Source organism: Megalobrama amblycephala, linkage group LG1 (genome assembly GCF_018812025.1).
Source record: "Megalobrama amblycephala isolate DHTTF-2021 linkage group LG1, ASM1881202v1, whole genome shotgun sequence".
In the NCBI taxonomy this organism is placed as follows: domain Eukaryota; kingdom Metazoa; phylum Chordata; class Actinopteri; order Cypriniformes; family Xenocyprididae; genus Megalobrama; species Megalobrama amblycephala.
This window is the reverse complement of record NC_063044.1, coordinates 31,067,888-31,094,102: the sequence shown is the minus strand read 5'-3', so window position 1 is coordinate 31,094,102 and position 26,215 is coordinate 31,067,888. Positions and strand designations below refer to the sequence as shown.

General features: G+C 37.8%; 3 protein-coding genes across 4 annotated transcripts; 1 reads left to right on the top strand and 2 right to left on the bottom strand.

Annotated features, from left to right (window-relative positions):
* Nucleotides 1-392: 392 nt before the first annotated feature.
* Nucleotides 393-13,284, bottom strand: LOC125267618 (cytochrome b-c1 complex subunit 2, mitochondrial). Its single transcript, XM_048189428.1, is given in 15 exon segments — nucleotides 393-682; nucleotides 2,119-2,272; nucleotides 2,455-2,531; nucleotides 4,915-4,995; nucleotides 5,093-5,292; nucleotides 5,494-5,589; nucleotides 7,025-7,082; nucleotides 7,167-7,264; nucleotides 7,350-7,474; nucleotides 9,582-9,638; nucleotides 9,725-9,758; nucleotides 9,761-9,788; nucleotides 9,940-10,089; nucleotides 10,169-10,270; nucleotides 13,137-13,284. Coding segments are annotated over 15 exon segments (1,377 nt in total). The 5' UTR covers nucleotides 13,170-13,284; the 3' UTR covers nucleotides 393-598.
* Nucleotides 13,285-15,362: 2,078 nt separating this feature from the next.
* On the bottom strand, nucleotides 15,363-21,181 carry LOC125267560 (zinc finger protein OZF-like). 2 transcript variants are annotated; one of them, XM_048189320.1, is made up of 5 exons: nucleotides 21,036-21,181; nucleotides 20,087-20,260; nucleotides 19,451-19,787; nucleotides 16,483-16,621; nucleotides 15,363-16,327 (listed from the first exon to the last, which is right to left on the bottom strand). In XM_048189320.1, the coding sequence occupies exons 3-5, from the start codon at nucleotides 19,736-19,738 to the stop codon at nucleotides 15,498-15,500; spliced, it is 1,257 nt and encodes a 418-aa protein (XP_048045277.1). In that variant the 5' UTR covers nucleotides 19,739-19,787; nucleotides 20,087-20,260; nucleotides 21,036-21,181; the 3' UTR covers nucleotides 15,363-15,497. The 2 variants fall into 2 exon arrangements, with proteins under 2 accessions (XP_048045277.1, XP_048045266.1); XM_048189309.1 differs by lacking the exon at nucleotides 20,087-20,260.
* Nucleotides 21,182-21,299: 118 nt separating this feature from the next.
* snu13a (SNU13 homolog, small nuclear ribonucleoprotein a (U4/U6.U5)) lies at nucleotides 21,300-24,793 on the top strand. Its single transcript, XM_048189335.1, has 3 exons — nucleotides 21,300-21,503; nucleotides 23,286-23,406; nucleotides 24,252-24,793. The coding sequence occupies exons 1-3, from the start codon at nucleotides 21,501-21,503 to the stop codon at nucleotides 24,512-24,514; spliced, it is 387 nt and encodes a 128-aa protein (XP_048045292.1). The 5' UTR covers nucleotides 21,300-21,500; the 3' UTR covers nucleotides 24,515-24,793.
* Nucleotides 24,794-26,215: the final 1,422 nt, after the last annotated feature.

Below are 26,215 nucleotides of genomic sequence, written 5' to 3'. Positions count from 1 at the left end.
GAGAAAAGCATGTTAAAGGTCTTTTATCATAATTATTTTATTTACTGGTCTTTGACTAGATATAGTTTAAAACTATATAGGTTCGTTTAAATATGTATAAATATATTTGAGACAGTTTTAGCACATTTATGCCAAATTTTCAACTTAAAACATGCCTTGTAAGGGTCAAAAACGAAATGAAGAGTGTGAAATTATATTTTAATGCAGCTAAAACAATTATCTTTTTAGTCTTTTAATAATTCACGCATACCTTTTTAAAACCTTAAACACAAATAAGAAAATGTTTGCATTTACTTTCTCAATGTCTCCCTCTGCAGGCTACTTGAAGAACTAACATAGACAGGCAATGGTTCAGAAATCATGATCCCTCATTATGAAGCAGACAGGCAGCATTTATGACTGATAGATTTGTTTTAATGAATGTACAGCAGATATACAGTGAAAAGGAAGAAAATGATGGCTGTGCTCTCTGTACACCTTACTAAGGACCATATTTCATGATGAACTGACGAAAAAAACAACAATCAGGGTTTCAGAATTATTTTACACTTGAATAAGCAGCTGCACAATGTGTGCACTTTGGATTAGGGCTTTCCCCTCACAACTCATCAACAAATGGTGTGTTTGCCAGATGTCCACAACTTGACATGGTCTTCTTGCTTTCAACAAACTTCTTTGCAGCCTGTCGAAAAAAACAAAAGAGAATTCTGCTGTCAAATATCATTCAACAGTTGTTGTTTTTTACTTCTTTCATTTACTGCATAACTAGCGACATTGAGCATCAACCAAACGATAATGACGTATTAGATAGGACATATTAGATCGTAAACTAATGAAAATGGTAAATAGTAGCGCTGTGTGCTCAGGCTCTGGCGTTCTCAGCGCTGTCAAAATAAAAGTCCCACACAACAACTAGAGCAGCAGGATGCAAGTGACAGATTACATCACTTCAGAGTTCCTACTGCCGGTGCGATTGCAACCAAGAAAATGGGCCAAGGGGAACGTTTAGTTCTCTGTGAACCGTCCTGGGGTGCGTTTCCCAAAAGCATTGTTAGCCAACTAACATCTCAAGTTCCGTCGTTACCAACATAGTTCAACGATTTGATGTTTCCCGAAACCAGAGTTCAAACGAACATTTGCAAACAGCATCGCAAACTTGTGTGGTTGGACCGACAGCTCTCAAGTTGTGGTTAGAAGCATAGTTTCCTGTTTTTATGACATGTGGACTTAACAAATCATAATCTTGATCAAAATAAGCAAGCTGACATTAAGTACAATGTAGATCTTATATTTCGAATTTATACAAATGTCATTTACATATTTTAGTTTGTCAAGAGATTTTAAGCACCATTTATGAAGAAATAACACAAAATAACCAAGAAAAATGAGAATTAATAATCTAATGCCATGTCTGTAATTTATAGCAGAAAATCTAGCATTAATTTCGATCTCAATGACGTCTGGTGACGTCATTCACCAACGTGGTTGAACGACAAGTTTACGACAATGCGGTTTCAGGAAATAGTCATGACTAGGCTAGTTGATGTGTTCAACAATGCATCGTACTGTGATAGTGAAGCAGAGCGTAACATCGTTGTACAGGAAATGCACCCCTGGTGGCTAGTTCCTTTAATGCCCCTATAGTAAAGTGTCCATCGTATGCACACTTCGGTATCTCGCCAGAAGTAGTAGGTCATCCGTGTACTTTTTGCCTTCTCTTTTATGAGTACTATGAATTCGGATATACTTCTGTCACATACTATATAGTAGGAAAGTATGCTATTTCAGATGTGGCCTAGAAAGTTACAAATTTGGTTGGAGGTTGGAGTGGATCTCGAGGGCCAGAGTTGAGAGCCCCTGATTTGCATTACAAGCCTTACAAACTGTTCAGTGGAGGAGATTGAATATTGGCTACATATTTGCTGAAAAAGGCTTTTTTTTGGACACGTCATCAAGGCAAAAATGTGGTGACATTCTCGCTCTGGCTGCTTGATCTTGTTTTTGAGGTTGTCACTTCGGTTCAATAAATGGGCTTGTTGGACCGGGAGGACGCTTGGCACTTCCCTCAGTACAATGAACTCAAAAGATCAAGGATTTGTCACGAGTTAAAAGGCTTACATTGACCACGTCGCTGGAGGTCACAGAGTCGATGATCTGCGTCACAGACTGTGGCGAGCTGTAGGCGCCGCTGCTGATCACCTGAACGCCCAGCTCCTCTAGCAGACCCTCTGAACTCTCCAGAGACATCAGATAATCCGCCTTCAGCTGGTTCCTGAACACACGCAACACAACAGAACCTTCATTCAAAACCACGCCCGTCCATATATCAACAAGCAATAACACTGACAGAAAAAAGGAAGTCAAAACAGCTCATTTGGCAATAAATTATGGGTGTAAAAGCATTGCCAATGTGTTTCATTTAGTCTGCTGACGGGCTGGTGTTAGTAGACTCACTTTGCTCTGGTGAGGTCATCTGCAGTAAGTCTTCCTTCAGCCACAGCCGTCACCTGTGCCACAGCCGCATTGATCACCTGCAGAGAGAGAGGTAAATAGATCAATGCAGATGTCAATCACTCACGTCAGCTCAGCATTAAAGGAACATGTGGGGCTCCTGCCTGAAGGCGAAGTACACACATGACATCACCAGCATTTCAATATGAATTCTGTAATGTCATTTATCATCGTCAGCAATCATGTATGCCAAAAATGACTTTTTGAACACAATAACATTTCATGTCGGTCTCTCTTTAACAATGTAGTTTGTCTAATAAGTCCATCTATCCGTGATGAAAAGCAGAGGGCGCTGTGCTGACCATAGTAGATCTCGGGTTTATAGGTCTGGTGTTCACGCAGAATGAAATGCAGTGAGCTGAATGAACACACGTCACACAGAGCACTTCTTTGCTTTTAAAAACACGAGACGGAGCAGTGCAGTGGAATAAAAGTGTGGCTGAAAAACAGCACAATGGCCAAAGACGACTGAAATACAGTAAACACTTGCGCACTCCCGCCGTCTCCACTGACTAATTTCTTTTCCTGTCTAGTACATGCACAGCCTTTGAAATGAGACGCAGCTTGTATGATGATATTGTGCGACGAAAGACCATCTCAGCAGAATCAGATCGACACCTACTTCTACATCATCGCATCTTTGGCCTCGCCCACTGGTGTGTAAGTGAGATGAGAATAGAGATACAGGTTCATTGGACTAAAAATTGCATTACTTTCCAAAAAAGTGGTTATTTTCAACTATGTGAATGCCTCAGTAGAGCATTATTTGTTTTTTTCGATACATTTCATTGTGAATTCTTTTCAGTGCAGGGTTTGCAAACAGTCTTTTACTGCAAGATATGGACCTGACAGTAATCCCACAAGATGTAAGTAAGTGTTAATTCTAATGCCTGATTTGTGATCAGGGACTTCTGATATGATTCATGTACAGTCAGACGTTCTTTGTCTCAAAATTGTGTATTGCTGTTTATGCATTAATGACTAAACAATCGACTTCACATCGTACTCACACTCTTAGTAGTGTTAAAATAATCTGTTATTTAAATTGAGCTACAGAATGCCAAAGAACGCTCCCTTGACAATCGCTGGAGCTGTCAATCACACAGCCTAAGTTTATCAGTGGACTCTTGCCAAAACTCCCATTATAATCAACGACACATCTAAAATGCACAACAAATCTCTTATTTACATTGTGTCTGCACTATTAGTTAAGATGAAAGCATTCGTGAGAGTGCAGAAATTGAATTGTAATGACGAGATCACTGCATTCATGCGCTCAAAAGACATGTCTGTCAATGGCTACAATGCTCATGCTTTCATGTGACGGGAGTAGATCTAAACATAATGCTGCAATCAACACTTTTCACAATTAGTTAATCTTCACAAGAGTTATAGCAAAAAATGTAGTAAAACAATACTGAGAGAGTTCCGCATGTAAAATTTTGTATGCAAAGTTTTCAGCCAATCACAGCAGTGGGCGTTTACATTTAAGTCTCACAGGAAAAACGCTCTTTCAAACAGAGCGTTCAAATCAGTGGGCTAAAATTAGGATAGAAAATTGCCTTTTATTTCTAAATTATGACACTTTTTGATGTAAAAATTATACTTGCATCATAAGTGCACCCCAGGAAACATAAAAATGAAAAAAATAGCAGTTCATGACCCTCTTAAAGAGCTGATGAGGTAATTAAACTTAAGCAAAAATGAAAATTTGTGTCTAACTTCTATACTTTTTACCTTTCAGAGTTTACAGGGGGGCAAAGTTTAAATTATGGTGGCTACATGTTCAAATGTGTTTTTGTTGTTTTTTTGCATATCATGTATGAGAAGAGCTTAAAAAACAACAACATATGGTTTTGGAACAACATCAGAGTGAGTGAATGACTAATTTTTGACTCAACCTGTCCTTAATCAAACAGCTAGTTCAAGTCAAGTCACCTTTATTTCTATAGTTCTTCATACAATCCAGATTGTTTCAAAGCAGCTTCAACAGGAAAAATAATGATTCAATGATGCAAACTTCATCAAATATGAGACAAATTCAGATTTTGCTGCTCTAAAAAGAGAACAGTGTCATAATTCAGCTCAAGTCAGTTCAGTGTCGATTCAGACCAGTTTAATAGCTGTGAAAAGTTAATCAATTATCAAATGAGTTACATTCAGCTATAAGCAGCTCTACTGAAGACACAGTAGAGTCGTTATTCACTTTGAGTCAGTTCAGTGTTGATTCTTTTCAGTTGGATAACTGTCAGTGTTGCAAAATACATTATTTATAGTCAATACAGCTATAAAGCAGCTCTGCAGGAAACAGTGATGCCATCATCCAGCTCAGTTCAAGTTTTGTGTTGCAAGGAAGCTTAAAACAAAAAACGGAAAAAACAAAACAAAAAACAGAGCACTCACCTCACGGGCCGAGTCTGCTTGAGAGATGATATACACTCCGAAGAGCCCAGAGTCAGAGTATGTGGCACTGAAAGCCGTGGCCTGCATGGAAAACACATCAGGAGCATCTAAACTGTAGCAATAGCTTGTGTAAGCATGCATATTTTGAGAGAAGTGATGACAGATGATCAGTGCTCACATCAAACGGCTGTGCGGTGGCCTTGGCGATGCCCTGACTGAGTTTGCTGGTGATGTTAGATCCTCTCTTGATGTGCGGTCCAGCACCCAGAAGCCTCTGCAGCACGCTGAAGGCGTTGGCCTCCGCTGAGCCCGTCACGGCTCCTTCACAGGCCAGCAGCGCATGAACCAGCCCTCCACCGCTCTGCACCCGCAGCTCACCTGCAGCACACAAACACTGTTCACTTAGTCAATCTCACAAAATATATCCAGCTCAGATTTCACATAAACCACATGCACAATTAATGTTACAAAGAAAATTAAGCCTATTTTCAACCATTAGGAATTATTGCACAGCATATTTTCATGACATTTGCCAACAAAACGTTCATTACTGTAAAGCAATTGCATGTTGTCACTCACCGCCGCGGTAAACAGCTTGAGCCCCTGGTGTGCCGGCCCCTGTGTGTCCACTGAAGAATTGCTCTCCCACCTTCCTCAAAGCAGCATGACTGACTCCTTCACACACACACAGAGATTTAACATCAACAAAATACACTCATCACACACAGTCTGGGCTGGGTCATACAGATACATATTCTTTTGCGACTCTTAAAGTGCCCCTATTATGCTATTTTAAAGGCTCATCATTTTGTTTTGGAGTTTACAAGCATACAAGATTAAAAATACTTTGCAGCATCACCTCTTTTCTCAGCATCTGAAACAGTTCGATAAGGGATTCAGTCTCTCTAAACCCCTTTTCTGTCAGATGTCCCACTCTGTTGTGATCGGTCTACTCTGCTCTGATTGGTCAAATGACACAGTTTGCTTTGATTGGTCAACTCTGATCTGACCATAGGCTGGCTGGCATTGTGCAAATTTATAACAAACCTACATAGGTTCAGCAGGAACTAAGACTGGAATTACTGACGACTAGTTTCAGCAGATTCGGTTCTTTCTTATAATTCCATTTATTGTGCACTTTGACATTTAAAATGTTGCAGCACTTTTACATTCACAAACAGCTATATTACACACTCCATGAAAGTTGATATCCGAAAAAGCATACATAAAACACATAAAAGGGTATTTTTTTTTATTTCAATAAGAGCAACCGAAACCACAATTTTGACCAAGCAAGTAGACATACACCACGTTCCAAATTATTATGCAATCGACATATCAGTAAGATTTCAGTAGAATAAGCATTCAGATTTTAGTTTTTCAAAGAAAATGTTTGTTTGTTTATTTATCCATGTCTTTTTAGATAACTGGTATCAATCTCAGACAAAATAATTTGCCAGGTCTATGGAAACCCTACTTAGAGGTTGTTCCACATTTTTAAGCAAGTCACAGTTCTCATGCATTATGGGGAGGAAGAAAGATCTTTCTGGAGATAAAAAGCATGAAATGGTCCAATGTTGTGCAAAAGGCATGAAAACAACTAATATTGTGTGAAACTGAATGGAGATTATCAAATTATCATAAGATTTGTGAGTGATTTAGAGAACAGCAGAACTCGGTCAGATAAAGGCTTATTAATAAAAGTTCCTGTCAAAAAAATGAATTGTATTAAAAGGGCAGCTATAAAAAAAGCCAGTGTTGAGCAGCAAACAGGTATTTGAAGCTTCTGGTGTCTCTGGAGTCTCAAGAAGCTCTCCATGCAGGCTGGCAGTTGTGCGTAAAGATGCATTTCAGCCACTCCAAACCAAAGGTCATATTGCATGAGAACTGTAACTTGTTTAATAACGTGGAACAACCTCTAAGTAGGGTTTCCACTTACCTAAGTAGACCTGGCAAATGATTTTGTCTGAGATTGATACAAGTTATCTAAAAAGACATGGATAAATAAACATTTTCTTAGAAAAACTAAAATCTGAATGTTTGAAATTTTACTGATATGTCACTTGCATAATAATTCGGAACGTGGTGTACATTCATGAGAAAGACTTACCTAATCCAACGAGAGCCATTCTTGCACTGGTGTAATTATTTGCAAAGAACTGTTGCAGCTAGAATTTGAGAGAAGAAAGAGAAGAGTGTTTGTAAACGGCTCAGCTTAAATAACAGATGAGAAGCTGCTGTCAGTCACTTACATGATCAACACTGATCTTCCCCACCATGTGGTCTGGACAGTACAGTGAGTTGGATAAAGCATTCTTATATGCAGCTTCATGCAGCTTCTCAATAACACCTGTGCAGGGAAAGCACATCTCATCAGACTCTGCATGTCATCAGATGATTTTCCACACATATTTCTTGGTATTGGTGTACTGTACCTATCTGTGGGCTCTGATCTGCAACGGCCTTGTCTATCTTGAGCCTCGGTGTGAGGTCAGACAACTCCCAGGGTCTGAAGTCAGGTGCGGTGGTCACATTGATCAGGTACTCGATCACGCCGTCACTGCACACGAAACACACAATTAGTTTTCAAATACGATCTTTTGGACAGACGGTCTACAAAGTCATTTTGCAAGTGACAGTTATACCAGCTGCTACATTGGCTGCCATAGTAAGGAATAAAAAAAATCAGCAATTCCTGATGACAAGAGAAATGAATAAAACAGTGATAATAAAACTCAATACTGACAAATAAAACAGAACAAACTGTGCCTATAAGACTTCTGCTATAGCCAATCTCACACAGTTGATCTGAGTAAAGCCCTATTCGGACGGGATTAGTTTTACATGGGGAGGTGGAGTAAAGTAATTTTACCTCAGGATGTCTGTAATATTAATTGGCCAATTTGCACGGGACAAGACATCTCAGTAAAACTAGCAGAAGTGGGAGGGGTAACTCGATTTACGCACCGCCGCCACCTCCCTGTCGTCATGTGGGTATATGTTGCTTCCTGATACAATGTGCGAAAACACATACAATCTAAATATATAAACTATAAATAACAGTTAGGTCTGATTTATTAATTAAATTCTGATTGGATTATGATGATAATAGGCACTTAGCTAAAGATAAAATTAGTTTTGTGCCTCTGACAATTGCTTCGATCTTCTTTTTGCTCTGAATGGTATGTAGAAAATACTTGAGGTTTGCCACAGACTTGTCCCACCACCTACAACACAAATTAATGTTTCTTCAAGTGCTTCCATGCTTGAAAAATGTGCAGAAAACTACTTTTAAACAGGAAATGATGGAATTTTACCGTACATATTTACAGCGGGTCTATTCGAACGGAATTAGTATTACCTGAGGTTATTTTTCCGGACCTTTTTACAGAAGGCAAAAGTCGCCGTAATCTTTACTGACATTGTCCGTGATGATTACCGAGATGGCACATTAAATCTCTGAATGAAACAATAAATTTGAGTCTGTTTTTAACAATTACCAATGTTGTTGCCTAGCTGTTGCCGATACCTTATTTTACAGAGGTAAAAGTCACGGGAAACAGCTGCAGTCAAATATTATGTCAGAAAAAAAACTGTAAAAAGTACAGTAGTGTATGTTTTATGTGCATCGATCCAAATGGATGTCCATACCAAGAACGTGACATGATGATAACTATATTAGTGTCCACCACACCAGCGGACGATATCGTTCTGTTTATTATAAGCAATGCATGTGCTGCAGTTTTGTCTTCTGCCACTTTAAATGCTCGAGCTCTAAAGCAGGAAGGATTCTGATTGGTTGACAATGTTTATCAACTGGAAAAAAATCGAAAGTGAGTCCAATCCTCACAATTCTGACTTTTTATCCCTCATAATTATGAGTTTACATCTTCTGACTTGCAATTCTGACTTTTTTTTTACAGATGTAAACTCCCAATTGTGAAGAAAAAGTTTTATATAAAGTTGCAAAGACCCACTCCCTTAGTTACTGTTGCTTTGTCTGACAAGCCATGGTGCTGTCAGAGTGAAAATACATTGTGGAGCAAGTAGGACACTGACAACACGTCGACAGACAAGACAAAGCAGGTTACTTATTATATTAAACAAAGTCCCAGCTTTCAAACTGTGTCAATTTTTTAAGAAAATCAAACAATAAAAACCGTTTTGTGGCTCTTTAATGTGTCGTGACAGATTTCTGTAGCGCCTCAGCTCAAGCGGCTCCTGAACCGATCATTTCTTCCTACTAGTTCATTTATAGCATCAAATAAACACGAATGAACATGAGAAGGAATGTTGTTTCAAACGCGGAAAGACGCCAGTACACACCATTTTTCAAGTTCAAGTCCACCGAGGTTAATCTTCTAACTCCTGACTGCTTTGTCAGACAAAATGGTGGATTCGGCGTTCTGATTGGTTAGATTGCATGTCAATCAAACTCCCGGCGAAGGGTTAATTGCGAGGGGAAAAAAATAAGTTATATCACGCAATTCTAACTTTATAACTTGCAATTGCGACTTTATATCATGCAATTAAGAGAAAAAAAAAGTCAGAATTGTGAGATAAAAAGGTTGCAATTACCTTTTTTATTCAGTGACGGAAACAAGCTTCCATATTATAGTTATTTGCTTTCACCTCTACCTACAGCTCATTTACTGTGAGATACTCACAAATCATCCCTTAGACAGTCCAGAGAATACACCATGTGTTCCCTCGAAGACGTCACACTAAACAGGAAATGAAACAACAGTGAGAGAATGATAGAATGCGATCCAAGAAGTATAGTGGATAAGTGGATAAAAACAAAGCTGACCTCAAGCTGGCACCCGCTGCCTCCAGACCCGACAGATCCTGAAGGCTGACGCACCTTTAGTGGTCTGAAACACACAACACAAACTCATCATTTGAAACCAACAAAACATCCTCTGCACATCTGATCAACTCACACAGATGTTTAAACAGAGCAGATTCTGATGACAATAGCATGATTATGCATTCACTGATACTAGTATTTCTGAACAATCATACCAGATTGCCTGCCAATCGCAGCATGTGAGTGACGCCCAGGTTTTCCGCAGTCTCATAGCGACTGCCGGCTTTCACAAACACGCCGATTTTAGAGACGGGGGAGTAGTTCTCCAGAGAGGCAACGAGAAGACCACTAGGAAGCTTGGACACCTAAACCAAACCGTGGTCATCAAAAGTTAAGTAGTGGTTTTGATCGGTTATTTAAACTGAAAGCATAACAGCACATTACCTGGACGTCCTGTGGTGGGAGTGCTGGTGCTGCCGCAGGCTTTCGGGTGACCAGAGGTTCAGTTAATGCCTCGCTCCTCCTGGCGGCAGCATAACAGCGTCTCTGTGAAAAACACTCGCTGTGAGTAAACAGTGATGGGCGCTTCTGAAACAGCAGTTTATGAAGCTTTCAAATGTTAACGAATCTTTTCTTTTAAATCAGAGCTTTGACGTTATGTGATTTCAACACACGAGGATTCGTTAAGTCTGTTTCATACCTTAGTTTTGAAATGTTTCAAGAGTCTGATGGTTTGCTGATAGAAGGTATTGATTTTGTGAACCCATGAACAAGTGTCTAATGCAGTGGTTCTCAAACCTGTCCTGAAGGACCCCCAGCACTGCCCTTATCTGACACACCTACTTCAGGTCTTGCGGTCTCTACTAATGAGCTGATGAGTTCTCCAGGTGTGTATAGAAATCCAAAAGGTACAGTGCTGGGGGTCCTCCAGGACAGGTTTGGGAACCACTGATCTAATGGCTAAAAGGCACAGTATGCAAGTTTCACCACTAGAGGCAAATAAATTATACTGACAAGAAGCAACACTCAATAGAACGTTTTATTGCAACACCGGCGCCCAGCAGCGGCCCTGCGTTTCTGCCATTCTGAGGTGAAAGCGACTCGGCAGTCCACTAGTTTCTATTGCAATATCAGCTGCTTTGTTAAAAAAAATAACGTACATTAAAGCTGAAATCCAACCTGAATGATGACCGCACAGAATAAAATACTATCACTAGTGGTCATCAAATCCTTTTTTACACACTTTGTGTTTAAGTCTTTTTAATTTTTTTCACAAAGCTTTTGCTCTCTAGAAACCCAGTCAGTTTGGGTTAAAATTCTTTAAAAGGCTTATAAACACTGAATTAATACCAACATATGAAATTAAATTAAGGACATGCATCAGAAAAATCGCAATGTTGGACAATAAATATATAACAGAAAATAACAGCTTGTCAACAGCAGTGTTGTCTTATATTAATGTCCGTTAAAGCAAGACTATGTAAACAAAAAACAGATGAAAACAGCAGATCATTATGTTTGTAGCGTGATCCAGGGGATTAAAACGTACAATATATTTTTCAGACCTAGTGGAGTAGGCTGATAGTAAGTAATAGGCCTAATAGTAATTACTATTACTATTACTCCACTAGTTCTGAAATATATTGTAGGTTTTAATACCCTGGATCACGCTACAAACATGATGATCTTAACTTAATTATTAATTTACTATTAATTGTAAATGTGTAAAGTTGCATAAAAAGGAAATAGTCAAAGTAGGCTAACTATGTTACCTCAGATGGTTGAATGGTTGGATTCCACAAATGATAATATAAAACATATATAGGCTAAGACAATACAACATTTACTGTAGGTGTCATAAAATTTACTGAATTTGAGAAAATTTCTATTGCGTTTCTGATTTGGCTGTGCGATTCTCCGATTTTGGGTGCGCAAGATGTAATGGATTCTGTTGTCCAGTTAGTATTTTCACACCAAAATGGTGGCTGCGCTCCTGAAGCGACACCTCATGGCTGTTACCCAAAAAGCATCAGAGTTTCGCCTCTTGGGTTCTATACACTTAGCTAGAGGTCGCTTTCTCAAAACAATAAAGGCGTAGCTGGATGATGCCTTGAATGAGCGTGGAATCATGGGAGTTGTCATCATCACCTCCACAGCCAATGGAAAGCAATCCGACAGGAAATTTTAGAGCCTGGGACATTTTACATTGCTGTTTTTATTATGCTTTTATGTTGCAGTTGGCCGCTCCTTTCGCTTTGTTGTTTATGTTTATTTAACGATTAAAGTTATGATTAATGTCTCACGGCCAATAGCGTAGAAGTTGTGCTGCTCAAAACCTCATAGTTCTGCTTATTTAAAATTGAGAACATCATAACTCAAAAAATTTGATGTGACCTGATATTACCTCAAATTTTTTGAGTCAGCCCAACTTATTCGTGTTTACAGTGTTTGATAAAAAATAAAAAAAACAGTTAAAGGGATGGTTTACTATGATTTTAACTTTAGTTAGTGTGTAATGTTGCTGTTAGAGCATAAAAACATCTGCAAAGTTACAAAGCACAAAGTTCAATGGAAAGGGAGATATTTTCTTTTATAGAAATAACTTTGAGGACTAGAATTTTGATTTCATGGTGACTTACATGACTATAGAGACAGAGCGACACGCATCACACCCATCAACTGTTTGACTTCCGACTTTCTTTCAAATATCTTCTTTTATGTTCAAATGAAGAAATAAACATACAGATTTGAAACTACATGAGGGTGAGTAAATGATGACAGAATTTTCATTTTTGGGTGAACTATCCCTTTCAGAAAATGATTTTGTGATTTTGCCTTAATAAAAATGAGTAAAATCAGAGAGCCCTTGTTTCAGTGTAGAACATTTACCCATATTCACAACTTTAAAATTCCCTGATATCCCAAGGTTTTTCATGAGGTATTCCTATGAAACCATTTGATCTGAAGGTCTCATTATGATCCTGTACGATAATGAAGATGATGATGATGATGATGATGGTCACAGATCAGACCGGGTTAAAGGTCACGTGTGCTCTCGTGGAGTTCGTGACTGAAAGTACAGTATCAGTGTGTGTCATGATGACCTTCATCACACAATCACAACAGCAGCACAGCTGATTCACATCTAACACTATCAGGACACCCGACAACACAAGCCTGTCTGGTCCATCTATGTGTGTTCGGGTGTTTATTCGAGTTTTTCCGTCGACCGGAGGAAAGTTTTCAGCAGCTGCTGCATGTCAAATACCGGCTCATCAATGACACTAGCAACATTAGCCTGTAACACCTGAATGGGTCGTTTGGGGTGACCTTAAAAAGCGCGTATGCGTTTAAAACACGACACTTAAACAGAGAGGAGAAAGCCGTGCACTCTGAGAGAAAGAGGACTCACGGAGAGATGAGCGAAACCTCTGAATCCCGTCATGACTCCGTTCCTCTCCTTCAGCAGCGGGGAAAGACAGCTATGGCCGATCTGAAGACTTTCCCACAATCCAGTGCGCCTCAGCGACACACCATATATGGACACACCGGAACCTCAAGCTGTTTAATATTAACGAGACTTTACAAAAATTCAAGTCGTAGGATCTCCCTGTGTCCCAATGTCCATACTGTCCATCCTAAATGTGAAAATGGACCACAAAACCAGTCACATGGGTCTATATATATTGTAAATTGAGATTTATACATCCAATGAAAGCTGAATAAATCAGCTTTCCATTGATATATGGTTTGTTGGAATAGCCAAAATACAACAATTTGAAAATCTGGAATCTGAGGGTACAAAAAAATCAAAATATTGAGAAAATCGCCTTTAAAGTTGTCCAAATGAAGTTCTTAGCAATGCATATCCACTCACAAAAATAAACTTTTGATATATTTATGAGAGGAAATTTACAAAATGTCTTCATGGAGCATCCATGGGTCTTATCTAGAGAAACGATCGGTCATTTTCGAAAAAAAAAAAAAAAAAATACAACTGTATATGGTTTATAAAAACAAATGCTCGCCTTGCACGTGCTTCCACTTTCCGTATTCTTCAAAAAGCTTACGCTGTATGTCCTACACCTTCCCTATTCTACTTACGGAACGAACGCGGCGCCAGTTTAGTTTTTTTCCGCAATTAGAATAGGGAAGGCGTAGGACATACAGCGTAAGCTTTTTGAAGAATACGAAAGTGCGGTTTTGGCGGAACCACTTGGAAGGCGAACATTTGTGTTTATAAAGCATATACAGTTGTATAGTTAGTATGTTTCACTAGATAAGATTATTCCGATTATTCCATCGTTTAAAGCCTTTTGAAGCTGCACTGAAACTGTAATTTTGACCTTCAACTGTTTGGAGGCCACTGAAGTCCCACTAAGGAGAAAAATCCTGGAATGTTTTCATCAAAAACCTTCATTTCTTTTTTCACTGAAGAAAGACAGTCATGAACATCTTGGATGACATGGGGGTGAGTAAATTATCAGGAACATTTTATTTGAAAGTGAACTAATCCTTTAATATCCAAATGATTTTTGACATAAAATAAAAATCGATAATTTTTGACCCATAGTATGTATTGTTGGCTTTTGCTACAAATATACCCGTGCGACTTATGACTGGTTTTGTGGTCCAGGGTCACAAATAGTAAGATAAAATATACTAAAAAAGTATGTTTATAAAATCTGAATCAAACGGATAATTCTAACTGAATTCAGCTGCATTTTTTAACTCTTAGAAAACAAAAAGACACAAAATATTGTATTTTTTATTTTACATAGGTCAAATGTACACTAAAGTTATAAAATATTTAGCCAAAAGCAAACCAAGATTGAGCTGATTACAAAATCGAAAAGTTAAATTCTTACTTTTTAAAGGAATATCTGAAATCATACAGAGTTAATGCGTTCTTAAACCACCTTGCATCTATTTTGGCACAGTGTTTATGCAGTTTTTCATATCATAGTGTGAGATACAGTAATGTGGCAATGCAAATACTGCATCAAGAGACCTCTCCGTTTTATGGGAAAGTGTAGCCTACTTTTAGGCTGCACTGAATAGTGTAAAATGGACAAAAAGCAATTTTAATTTTCATTTAATTAAATATTTTTGACCAAATTTCATTTCAACAACTGGAAGTTTACTAACAAAAACGCCAACTTTATAGTGTTGTTGACTGAAGCAAGTCTGTACATAAACCTATAAAGAAAAACTGTAAAGTGTCATGAAACCTGAAAGCAGGTCTGTGATTATGACAACATGATGTGAGAGTTTGTGAGGGTTAATCTGATGATTAGGGCTTAAATGGGTTGGCACCAAGTTACATTAGTGAACTACTTTTCAGTCATTTAGCCTATATTTCTGCCCATTTCTGGATGTTCTTGCTAATGTTCATCTTTTGATTATTACTGTAGCCTGTGTGTTACTGTAGGAATTGTGTGTATTAAAGTCATTTTAATTGTCAACCCATTGTTAATTAGTTCATTTTAACCTAGCAGTGTAACAACTAGTAAATAGTATCCAACTGGGTCAATACAGCCCAGCACTGCGTAGCTAAAATGACCCTAACCCAGCATTTTAAAGAGTGTTTGATAACATCATATAGAGTAAAAGTTTACCCCTGTACACAAATCAGCACTGCACTTTTAAACATACTTTATTCAGCATTATACAGAGGTATGAAGAAAAGAAATCACCACTGACACTTTTCTGAAGACAGCCAATTCCCACATTTATATAAAAACACCTCTCCCAAATAATAATAAAAGCAGCTTTATAATTGTGCTGACATACCATTTAATTTTGGGCAATGCTTCTTACTGTGAATCTGTGTAGTTTTGAAACAGTTGAATCTCTTGCCACATTGATGGCACTGATAAGGCTTCTCTCCAGTGTGAATTCGCTCGTGTCCTTGCAGGGTTCCCATCTGCTTGAACCTCTTTTCACAATATGAACACTTGTAAGGTCTTTCTCCAGTGTGGGTCCTTTGGTGCACTTTCAACTGAGTGGCTGTAGTAAAAGCTTTACCGCAATCAGAGCACAAATAATCTTTCAGACCAGTGTGTATTTTCTGATGGTCTTTAAAACGCCCCAGCCACGAAAATGTCTTACCACAATCAGAACACAAGTAAGGCTTCTCTTTTGTGTGAACTTTCATGTGGCCCTTTAAAATTGATTCCTTAAGAAACTTCTTATCGCACTGATCGCAATCAAATGGCTTTTCTCCAGAGTGAATGAGCTTATGAACTCTGAGACTATATGGCCATTTGAAACTCTTTCCACACTCGTCACATGTGAACGGCCTCTCCTCATTGTGGATTTGCATGTGACTACTAAGGTTTCCTTTGTTTATGAAACTCTTTCCACACTGAGGGCATGTGAACGGCTTCTCGCCAGTGTGACGTCTTGTGTGAACAATAAAGACTGAATTACATGAGAAGCTCTTTCCACATAGAGGGCAGGTAATAGACTTTTTGGCTTCTGCTCTTTGAGATATTTTTTGTCCTTTTTTTTCTCTAGTTTTGGCATCATGAAGGTCCTGAATCTGATGTTTCTTCTTCATATCATTCAATTCTTCACTTTCCTCTTGCACATTCATTAAATCTGAAATGAAAATATAAGTTTTTTAGATCTTCTATTTGTCCTATGCTATTTTTTTTTTGTTTTTGGTTTCTATAAACTCTCTACAATTCTGTTAATCTGTCAGAAAATGTGTTTCATTCAGGTTTTTCAATGAAAAATCAAGAATGGACACCAACCTCTTTGTTCCTCTGTATCTTTATCTTTCACTCCACATGCTTCTGAATTTCTGATATCATTATTGTCCCCTTCCATCTTTACAGCTTTCAGTTGGGAATGGCTTGGATGAAGATGTGAGCAGTGACTGGAGGACCAGATCTGAGGAAAAAAGCGAAACAGTACAGATATTACTTCATACAATTGATTCCACTTCAACTTTATTCAATGATTCAACAAATGAAAATCTTAAATGAGACCAATGCGTCTTACACTGGATACAAAATGAAGACCTATAATAAAGTACTTGTAACGTAGAGGGGGTGTAATATGCATCTTCGTCGATAATACGGTAATTGTTGTTTTAACAATGTAGAAGCAGACAACATCGAGTATGTCACTCACTTTGCAAAAAACAAACAAAACATGCTTTGAGAATCCTATTCAAAGTCCTATTAGGGGTGCTCCGATTGGCTAACAATCGCAATCGGCTAGGGGTGTGACGAGATTAAAATGTGACGAGATTTCTTGTTGAGGTGAAAAGCTGCCTCATATTATTTTCATGACGGAATTGAGAAATTAGGATAGAATATGCCACTGCTACATTTACATTATGCCTCCACTGTCATTTTGCTTTGTATAGAAATACCATTTAATTCAGTTTGATAAGTGCAGCAGGAATCAGAGTTCACTGATCACATGACAAGAGTAAGTGACGAGATGACTGACAAGACTATGGCGGAGGATTCGTTGCACAACAGAGCTAAAATGTCTGATAAATGTCTTATCTTGTAGAATTCGTGCCCAGCACCTTCCTATTCACAGAGTACGCGAAAGCGAAAGTAAAACGCGAGCACGCATTCAAACGCGGTTTCAATACCCCGCATTTTGAAAGCGGCTCCCTGATGCATGCAAATATCTCCCAATATGAAAGCTACCTTAGGCTGGGCTGTGTAGTTGTAACCATCTCTCAGCTCTGTATCATGCTTGAAGAATAATTTGGTCTCTATTTGCATTTCGAATATTGAGAGAGTGCTTTGATTATGGTTGCACTTATTGTTTGCACTTAATAAGACTAAGAGAAAACTGTGTTATTCATTTTTAGTTATACTATTTTTATTTCTATAAAACATTTCAAATGCACCTGCAGACTATTTTTCTAGTCATGTAGACTACCAGTCAAAAGTTTGGAAATGCTAAGATTTTTAAGGTTTTTAAAAGAAGTTTCGTCTGCTCACCAAGGCTACATTTATTTAATTAAAAATACAGTAAAAACAGTGATATTGTGAAATATTATTACAATTTAAAATAACTGTTTTCTGTTTGAAAGTATTTTAAAATGTAATTTATTCTTGTGTTCAGCATCATTACTCCAGTCTTCAGTGTCACATGATCCTTCAGAAATCATTCTAATATGCTGATCTGCTGCTCAAGAAACATTTATTGTGTACAATTGTAAAAAAATTTTTTTCAAGATTCTTTGATGAATAGAAAGTTTAAAAGAACGCCGTTTATTTTAAATATTATCTTTTGTAACATTATAAATGTCTTTACTGCCACTTTTGATCAATTTAATGCATCCTTGCTAAATAAAAGTATTAATTTCTTTAATTTCTTTTCAAAAAAATAAAAATAAAAATTCTTACTGACCCCAAACTTTTGAACGGTAGTGTATAATGCTACAGAAGCTTTGTATTTCAGATAAATGCTGTTCTTTTGAACTTTCTATTCATCAAGGAATCCTGAAAAAAAAAGTACACAACTGTTTTCAACATTGATAATAATAATAAATGTTTCTTGAGCAGCAAATCATCATATTAGAATGATTTCTGAAGGATCATGTGACACTGAAGACTGGAGTAATGATGCTGAAAATTCAGCTTTTATCATAGGAATAAATTACATTGTAACATATATTACAATATAAAACAGTTATTTTAAATTGTAATAATATTTCACAATATTACTGTTTTTACTGTATTTTTAATTAAATAATTGCAGCCTTGGTGAGCAGACAAAACTTCTTTTAAAAACATTTAAAAAATCTTACCGTTTCTAAACTTTTGACTGGTAGTGTATTTCGTCATTGAGGATTTCCTAAAAATACTGTGTAAAAAATCTCGTCTCGTTCTTCGTGAGCTAACTGTCTCGTCATACCCCTACTATCGGGCGATAATCGCTTCTAACTCTCAATTTGCAGATAAACTGATCTCATGCTGAAGACACAAAAAAGCTGTTGGTTTCGTCTTAAGTGAACGTAAACTGTTGAGAAAAAAAACACATGTGTAACAGTATATTGGATCTGTGCATTCAGTCAGCATCTTAATAATCCTGCTGCTGTCTCTGGTTTTGTCTTTGTCTTTTGTTGTTGTATTAACATTAATGACACTCACTGCTCTTGAATGAATAACTTTTATTGTAATGATTAATTTCTGATTTATCCAAGGAAGACTATCCAGTATTATTTTACATTTGATTCCTTGCACCAAACAGAACACGTAGGATACATATTTAAATATTTATAGCATTATAGCATTACATTTAGATCTATGGCATTATATTTTGATTGTGGCATGAAAGACTGTAGTGATGAAAATGTAGATGATTACAGACATGTTGAGTGCATGAAAGCAGTGATCTCATCATTGCAACTTGATTTCTGCACTCTAACGAATGCTTTCATCATAACTAACAGTGCAAATGCATGGTAACTAAGAAATTTGTTGATTATTACGGGAGTTTTGGAGCGTGTCCAGAACTCAGTCACTGATAAACTCGCTCTGTTTGATTGACAGCTCTAGTGATTGCAAAGGGAGCGTTTTTGATCGCTTTCTACACAGCAATAAACGATTTTGAGACAACGAACATCTGACTGTACATGAATCATATCAGAAATCACTGGTGATTTTGGTTAGACACGTACACATAATCAGTACATATCAAACAATCTGTAACAAAGCAATAGTGACAGTAAATATGTTTTTTACTCACAGTAGTGTGTTTCGCCGTTCTCGTCGGATCAAATATAGTAGGCACAGCACCATTTTTTAATCTCAGTCTCTCTGCAAATCCAGCATTGAACTGTGTCTTGTTTACAAAAGAATCCTCAGTGAAATGAAGCGAACAAATGCTCAGTGTCTTATTCACGTGGTCTGGAACTTCATTAAAAACAAAGTTCAACCACGCATTCCTGATGTTTGAATCAGAAGGAAGGTTATGCAGCGACTGTGTTCTTCTACAAACTGGCACTGCACAATATTTTGCAACTTTTAAAGGCATGTTTACTGCTTAGCTGCTCAATCCAGTGTTAGCGTCACATGTTATTTACCTAAAAAAAAAAAAAAGAAGAAAAAAATTATTACCTACAACTTGTCATGCGCAAATCAGCTCTGCCCTTCAGTATGGGCACCCCTTGAGTAGGGCATAGGGATGCTCACTTCTGATTGGAATTTGCCCAATATCATTCCCTCAACATGGGATCTCAAGGCCACATCATAAGGATGTTACCTCGACAAAATTATCCCGTGGCCACAACATAATATCATGTTCCCACAAGTTAATATGACATTCCCATGAATTAAAAGGTTAGTTCACCCAAAAATTAAAATTCTGTCATTAATTACTCACCCTCATGTCGTTCCACACCCATAAGAACTTCGTTCATCTTCAGATGTTCTACACCAGAACACAAGCTCAGTATTGGCTGGCGCTGTTCACGTGAGCAGCACGACACAAGCATGTGATGCTAATGCAGGAGCCGGCCAATAATGAGCCAGCGTTTTGACGTAGAACCAGGAAGCGCTGAATGTAAACAGCATAGGAGAATGACAGAGAAGAGAATAAAGTCGTTATTTTTGTTTTTGTGCTCAAAAAGTATTCTTAAGGTTGAACCACTGTAGTCGCATCGACTATTTTAACGATGTCTTTAATACCTTTTTTGGACCTTGAAAGCGTTGATTATATTGCTGTCAAAGGAGGAGTCATATACCTCTCAAATTTCATCAAAAATATCTTAATTTGTGTTCAAAAGATGAACGAGGGTCTTAACGACATGAAGGTGAGTAATTAATGACAGAAATTTCATTTTTGGGGTGAACTAACCCTTTAATATCGCGTGGTCACAAACTAAGTGAACCAAACATGTCCCCTCCCGGTCACCGTACATAAGCAACATTGTTTATGTCTGCGACAGCGCACTGCAGATCTATAGCCAAATTTTAAATTTCAACCCGCTTTATCTATTTTTTTCTAATATACCATGGTAATATTCCACAGTTTGCTCGCTTCAGTACACGATCTATTTGCATAAACGTCTTATTTTCCTGCTGCTGAGAGGACAAACAGTCACGCGCACACTGCAAAGTGTCAGGAGTTAATATTGCATTTAAAGTGAGGGAGTGAATTCGCTAAACTTTGAGTCACTGAACACAAAACATCTTCAAATGCTCTCTGACTCCCCAACCAGACATTCCTCAATAAATCTATCCGATTTCCAGGCGTCACTGAGTCCACTTCAGTCACATAGTATAAGACATTAAACTTACTCCCAAATGCCAAGAACAATAATTGAACTTACTGAATGCTCCGTCCTACTTATTTTTGTTGTTGTTGTTTATCTTCTTAGATGTGTTACGGCGGTTGGCAAACCAGCTTTTGCTGCGTATTCCACCACCTGCTGGGATGGAGAATGATGCGATGATATCAAGCATAGACTGTAAAAAAAAAAAAAAAAAAAAAAAAAAAAAAAAAAAGGGGGGAAGGAACGAATTTTTTAACTAGCTATATATAATTTAGGGCTGGGCGATATGCCCAAAAAAAACTAGATTTTTTCAAAACGATTGACCAATTTTCTTCGTCTCGTTTTGATGACGCAACACGGAGCGACAAGCACTGAACGTTCGTTCGCCGTGCGAATCACGCCTGAACTCCAGTTAGATTGAATCCGCGCAGCAGCGAGCTGTTCTGTTTTGTTGGTCCTCCGTGAAGCAGCACACGCCGAGAGGACTGATCGCGTTTCCACAGACTTCTGACGCTCGCAGAAATGGTAAATATGTGGTTTTCTTTTAATCACAGGCTTAACTTGTGTTTAGATCTTGTGGATAAATCTCGGGCATGATGTGTGTAGAGTGTATCTCTAAATATCGACTCAACACGTGCTGCTGTTTGCTTCTGTATCACCAGTTTTACGCTATTGGTAATAAAAGCACTGGTGTTTTAATGGTTATTTACCGACGCACATCCTGAAATCCATCGACACATGTAACAACAGCAGCAGCCCGTGATGAACACACGTGTTTACAGTCTTACTGATGTTCATGAAGGACCTCGTGTTTCTGTGGTCCAGTTAGAGATCTTCTGTTTACATGGAAATAATTAAAAGTAGCTATCAGAGCTGTTGGGACTCATGGAGGCACATGTTTTGTTTTAACCCTCATGTTGTGTTCGGGGCATTTTGAGCCGGAGAGGATTTACTTTTTCAGCAAAATGCTAGTTAATGGTATGGCATTGGACTAAACACTGCTGATCTTGCTTGACAGGGTATAACTACTTTTGTATTATTTATTATTTTTATTTTCCCCCCTACTTTGTTACTCTTGTGGTGTTATCTAGTAAAAATGACCAGCCTACAAAAAATGGCTTATAAATCTCTCATTATGCTATATCATCACCAAATATTTTAAAATCAAATTTTTCATTTGTTTATTCCATAATTTGGTAACCTCTTTGGAAATTTCCACTCAGGGTTTCAAAGTTTCCAGAATGTTTCAGGATTTTGGAAACCTTCTGAAACTTTTGGGAAGATTCTGGAAATTTACTGAAAATGTTTAGCCAACTTGCAACCCTTTAATTTCTGCTCCAAGAAACTGATACTGTCCAATAATTTGAATGTGGAGCGGCGCTCTGCACTTTTCTTCTAGTGAAGATTCTTCTAAAGACACACACGGTTCCTCTTCTGCTGAAATCTCTCTAGATTATTGGTCCAGATAGCCTTGTTCTTCTGTAAGGTAGTATCACTTATCTTGTGCGCCATTTATATTGTAACTAAAACAAATATCAAGAAGTATCAAGCTTAGTTGTTTGCTCATGAAGCTTCCCCTCTCTCTCTCCATCCCTCTATCCTATATGAATACCAAGATCTTTGGATTGTTCTAGAAAGTTCTAAACAGTTTAAGGGAGTGCTGCTTACTTAAAGGGATAGTTCACCCAAAAATGAAAATTCTATAATTTACTCACCCTCAAGTTGTTCAAAATTTTTATAATTTTCTTTGTTCTGTTGAACACAAAGCAATATATTTACAAAGGAAGATAGTACTTATATTGAGTCCCATAGTATTTTTCTTCCTACTATGGAAGTCACTGGTGCCCCAAAGTGGCCTGGTTACAAACTTTCTTCAAAATATCTTCCTTTTTTGTTCAACAGAACAAAGAAATTTATACAGGTTTTGAACAACTTGAGGGTGAGTAAATGATGACAGAATTTTCATTTTTGGGTGAACTATCCCTTTAAAAGCTGCAATGTTTGTTATATGGTTGTTCCATTTTTTTTTTATCTGGGGCTATTTTTATTTAAACTTTGGCCTTTTTATTTAAACTTTGGCCTGAAATTATGGCCTTTTTCATTGTTTTTAAGCAAAAGTTCATCGATTTATGACACAGAAAATATTTTATTTGAAAAACAGTCATAAAGTTATAACCCTAGTGGATACATGCACACTTGCGCTGCCGTACACAAACAATCTATTTTAAGTATTACAGGCTTTCTTTTACACATAGATGAATTTTATCCTCTGATCAATGAGGTGAAATAAGTGCTGTTCTCTTGCAGGCTGAATCAGACGTGAATCCTAAAGCTTATCCTCTGGCTGACTCCACTCTCACCAAAACCATCCTGGATCTGGTGCAACAAGCGGCCAATTACAAACAACTGAGAAAAGGAGCCAATGAAGGTACAGTAGTTACCCAGCTAACAAATATTACTTCCCAAAACGTGCATTTTTTTAAAAGTGTGTTTTTGGTTGTCCAGGAAGGTTTTCTTTAAGTAAATAGAATGTTCTTTTAAGGCTTACAGAACATTCCCCTAACGTTCAGATAACGCTCTTTTAACATTCCCAGAATGTTCCCAATCTCCTTACTCTGATGTAATTTGCACTGCTGTTCGTCAATAATCATCCAGCACTCCCGTGACACACATAGGCTGCATCCGAAATCACTTACTTCCCTACTACATAGTGAGCGTATGTGACAAAAGTAGTATATTTGAATTCAAAGTACTCATAAAACAGTAGGGAAATGTACCCGGGTGACCTAATTCTTCCGGCGAGATGCTGAAGTGTTCATACGATAGACACTTTACTATCCCATGAGGCCACAGGAGAGGATTTGTGAATGACAGTGAAGTGAGCAACTGATGCTGGTAGGTCACATGATAATGTCAACATTGCGAATGTAGAACTTCCACATTGCATTGATACTATACACATTCATACTATATAAACATACTTTTTTAGAACTCGCAAAGTAAGTACTTATTCAAAAGAGTATGAGATTTCGGACGCAGCCCTAGTATAAGCAGTATGGAATAATCAGTAATTATGGAGGATTAAATAAGATTGAATTTGTCCAGTAGTATGTAAGATGTTGTAACATCAACCCAGGTTTTGTTTTTTCAGCACCAAATAACAATGACTTCACCACAGTCTAGGGTTTTTAAAATATGAAATTAATTATCAATGCTGCACAGGATATGCCTAATATTATTATTTTTTTTTAAATCCGTTTGGATTGTTTTTAGCCACCAAAACTCTGAACCGTGGGATTGCAGAGTTCATCGTGATGGCTGCTGATGCTGAACCACTGGAGATCATCCTTCATCTGCCTCTGCTGTGTGAGGACAAGAATGTACCGTACGTGTTTGTGCGCTCCAAGCAGGCCTTGGGCCGCGCGTGCGGCGTGTCCCGACCCGTCATCGCCACCTCCGTCACCATTAAGGAAGGCTCTCAGCTCAAGCCTCAGATTCAGTCGGTGCAGATGGCCATCGAGAGACTGCTGGTCTGAGAGTCTGCTCCTCTTAGTTCGATTTGTTTGTTTATACTAAGTTTTAAAGTGTTTACTTATAATTCTTCTCATTTTGCCATTGGTCAGCACAAGTACATGTATATATAATTACTAAAATAATGAATTTGCTTCTTTTGTAACTTTTTTTTTTTACTACCATTTCTGAAAAGACACTTTGTTTGACATTATGGAACATTTAAATTAACAGATATGAAGTAAAGCTATATGTCCATCATTTTACAGACTTGTAATAAAAGAGACTCCATATTCACTGATAAACTGAAGTGTGTCTGATTACAGCATAGATAATCCCTATTTGTATAATTCTACATATTTTGTGTACGTACTTCACTGCTGTTAGGAAAGTATGTTGTAACTATGGTTTAAAATTTTGGGATCAGTAAGATTTTCTTTATATTTTTGAAAGTCTTTGACTTAACGGCCACAGGTATCGCTAATAACAAGGGTTTCTGAAATCTAAATAGAGCCCCCTTAAAAGGATCAGTTCACTTCTGAATGAAAATGTCCTGATAATTTATTCACCCCCATGTCATCCAAGAAGTTCATGTCTTTTTTTTTTTCTTCAGTCAAAAAGAAATTAAGGTTTTTGAGGACATTCCAGGATTTTTCTCCATACAGGTGCTGGTCATATAATTATCATCAAAAAGTTTATTTATTTCACTAAATCCATTCAAAAAGTGAAACTTGTATATTATATTCATTCATTACACACAGACTGATATATTTCAAATGTTTATTTCTTTTAATTTTGATGATTATAACTGACTACTAAGGAAAATCCCAAATTCAGTATCTGAAATTCAGAAAATTAGTATTGTAGTATAAAACTAGTATTCAGAAAATTAGAATATTGTGAAAAGGTTCAATATTGAAGACACCTGGTGCCACACTCTAATCAGCTAATTAACTCAAAACACCTGCAAAGGCCTTTAAACGGTCTCTCAGTCTAGTTCTGTAGGCTACACAATCATGGGGAAGACTGCTGACTTGACAGTTGTCTAAAAGATGACCATTGACACCTTGCACAAGGAGGGCAAGACAAAAAAGGTCATTGCAAAAGAGGCTGGCTGTTTACAGAGCTCTGTGTCCAAGCACATTAATAGAGAAGCGAAGGGAAGGAAAAGATGTGGTAGAAAAAAAGTGTACAAGCAATAGGGATAACCGTACCCTGCAGAGGATTGTGAAACAAAACCCATTCAAAAATGTGGGGGAGATTCACAAAGAGTGGACTGCAGCTGGAGTCAGTGCTTCAAGAACCACTACGCACAGACGTAATGCAAGACATGGGTTTCAGCTGTCGCATTCCTTGTGTCAAGCCACTCTTGAACAACAGACAGCGTCAGAAGCGTCTAAAGACAAAAAGGACTGGACTGCTGCTGAGTGGTCCAAAGTTATGTTCTCTGATGAAAGTAAATTTTGCATTTCCTTTGGAAATCAGGGTCCCAGAGTCTGGAGGAAGAGAGGAGAGGCACACAATCCACGTTGCTTGAGGTCCAGTGTAAAGTTTCCACAGTGATGGTTTGGGGTGCCATGTCATCTGCTGGTGTTGGTCCACTGTGTTTTCTGAGGTCCAAGGTCTACGCAGCCGTTGAGTACTGTACATGCTCATACTTTTCATGTTCATACTTCTCAGTTGGCCAAGATTTCTAAAAATCCTTTCTTTGTATTGGTCTTAAGTAA

Bases quoted from the DNA above. Each gene is read 5' to 3' on its own strand.
- LOC125267560 (XM_048189320.1), bottom strand. From the start codon at position 19,738: ATGCCTTTAAAAGTTGCAAAATATTGTGCAGTGCCAGTTTGTAGAAGA. The intron at 16,622-19,450 runs GTGAGTAAAAAA...TTTTTTCCTCAG, and splicing joins GAACGGCGAAACACACTACT to ATCTGGTCCTCCAGTCACTG. The intron at 16,328-16,482 runs GTTGGTGTCCAT...TTTTCATTTCAG, and splicing joins AGATACAGAGGAACAAAGAG to ATTTAATGAATGTGCAAGAG.
- snu13a (XM_048189335.1), top strand. The intron at 23,407-24,251 runs GTACAGTAGTTA...GATTGTTTTTAG, and splicing joins GAGAAAAGGAGCCAATGAAG to CCACCAAAACTCTGAACCGT.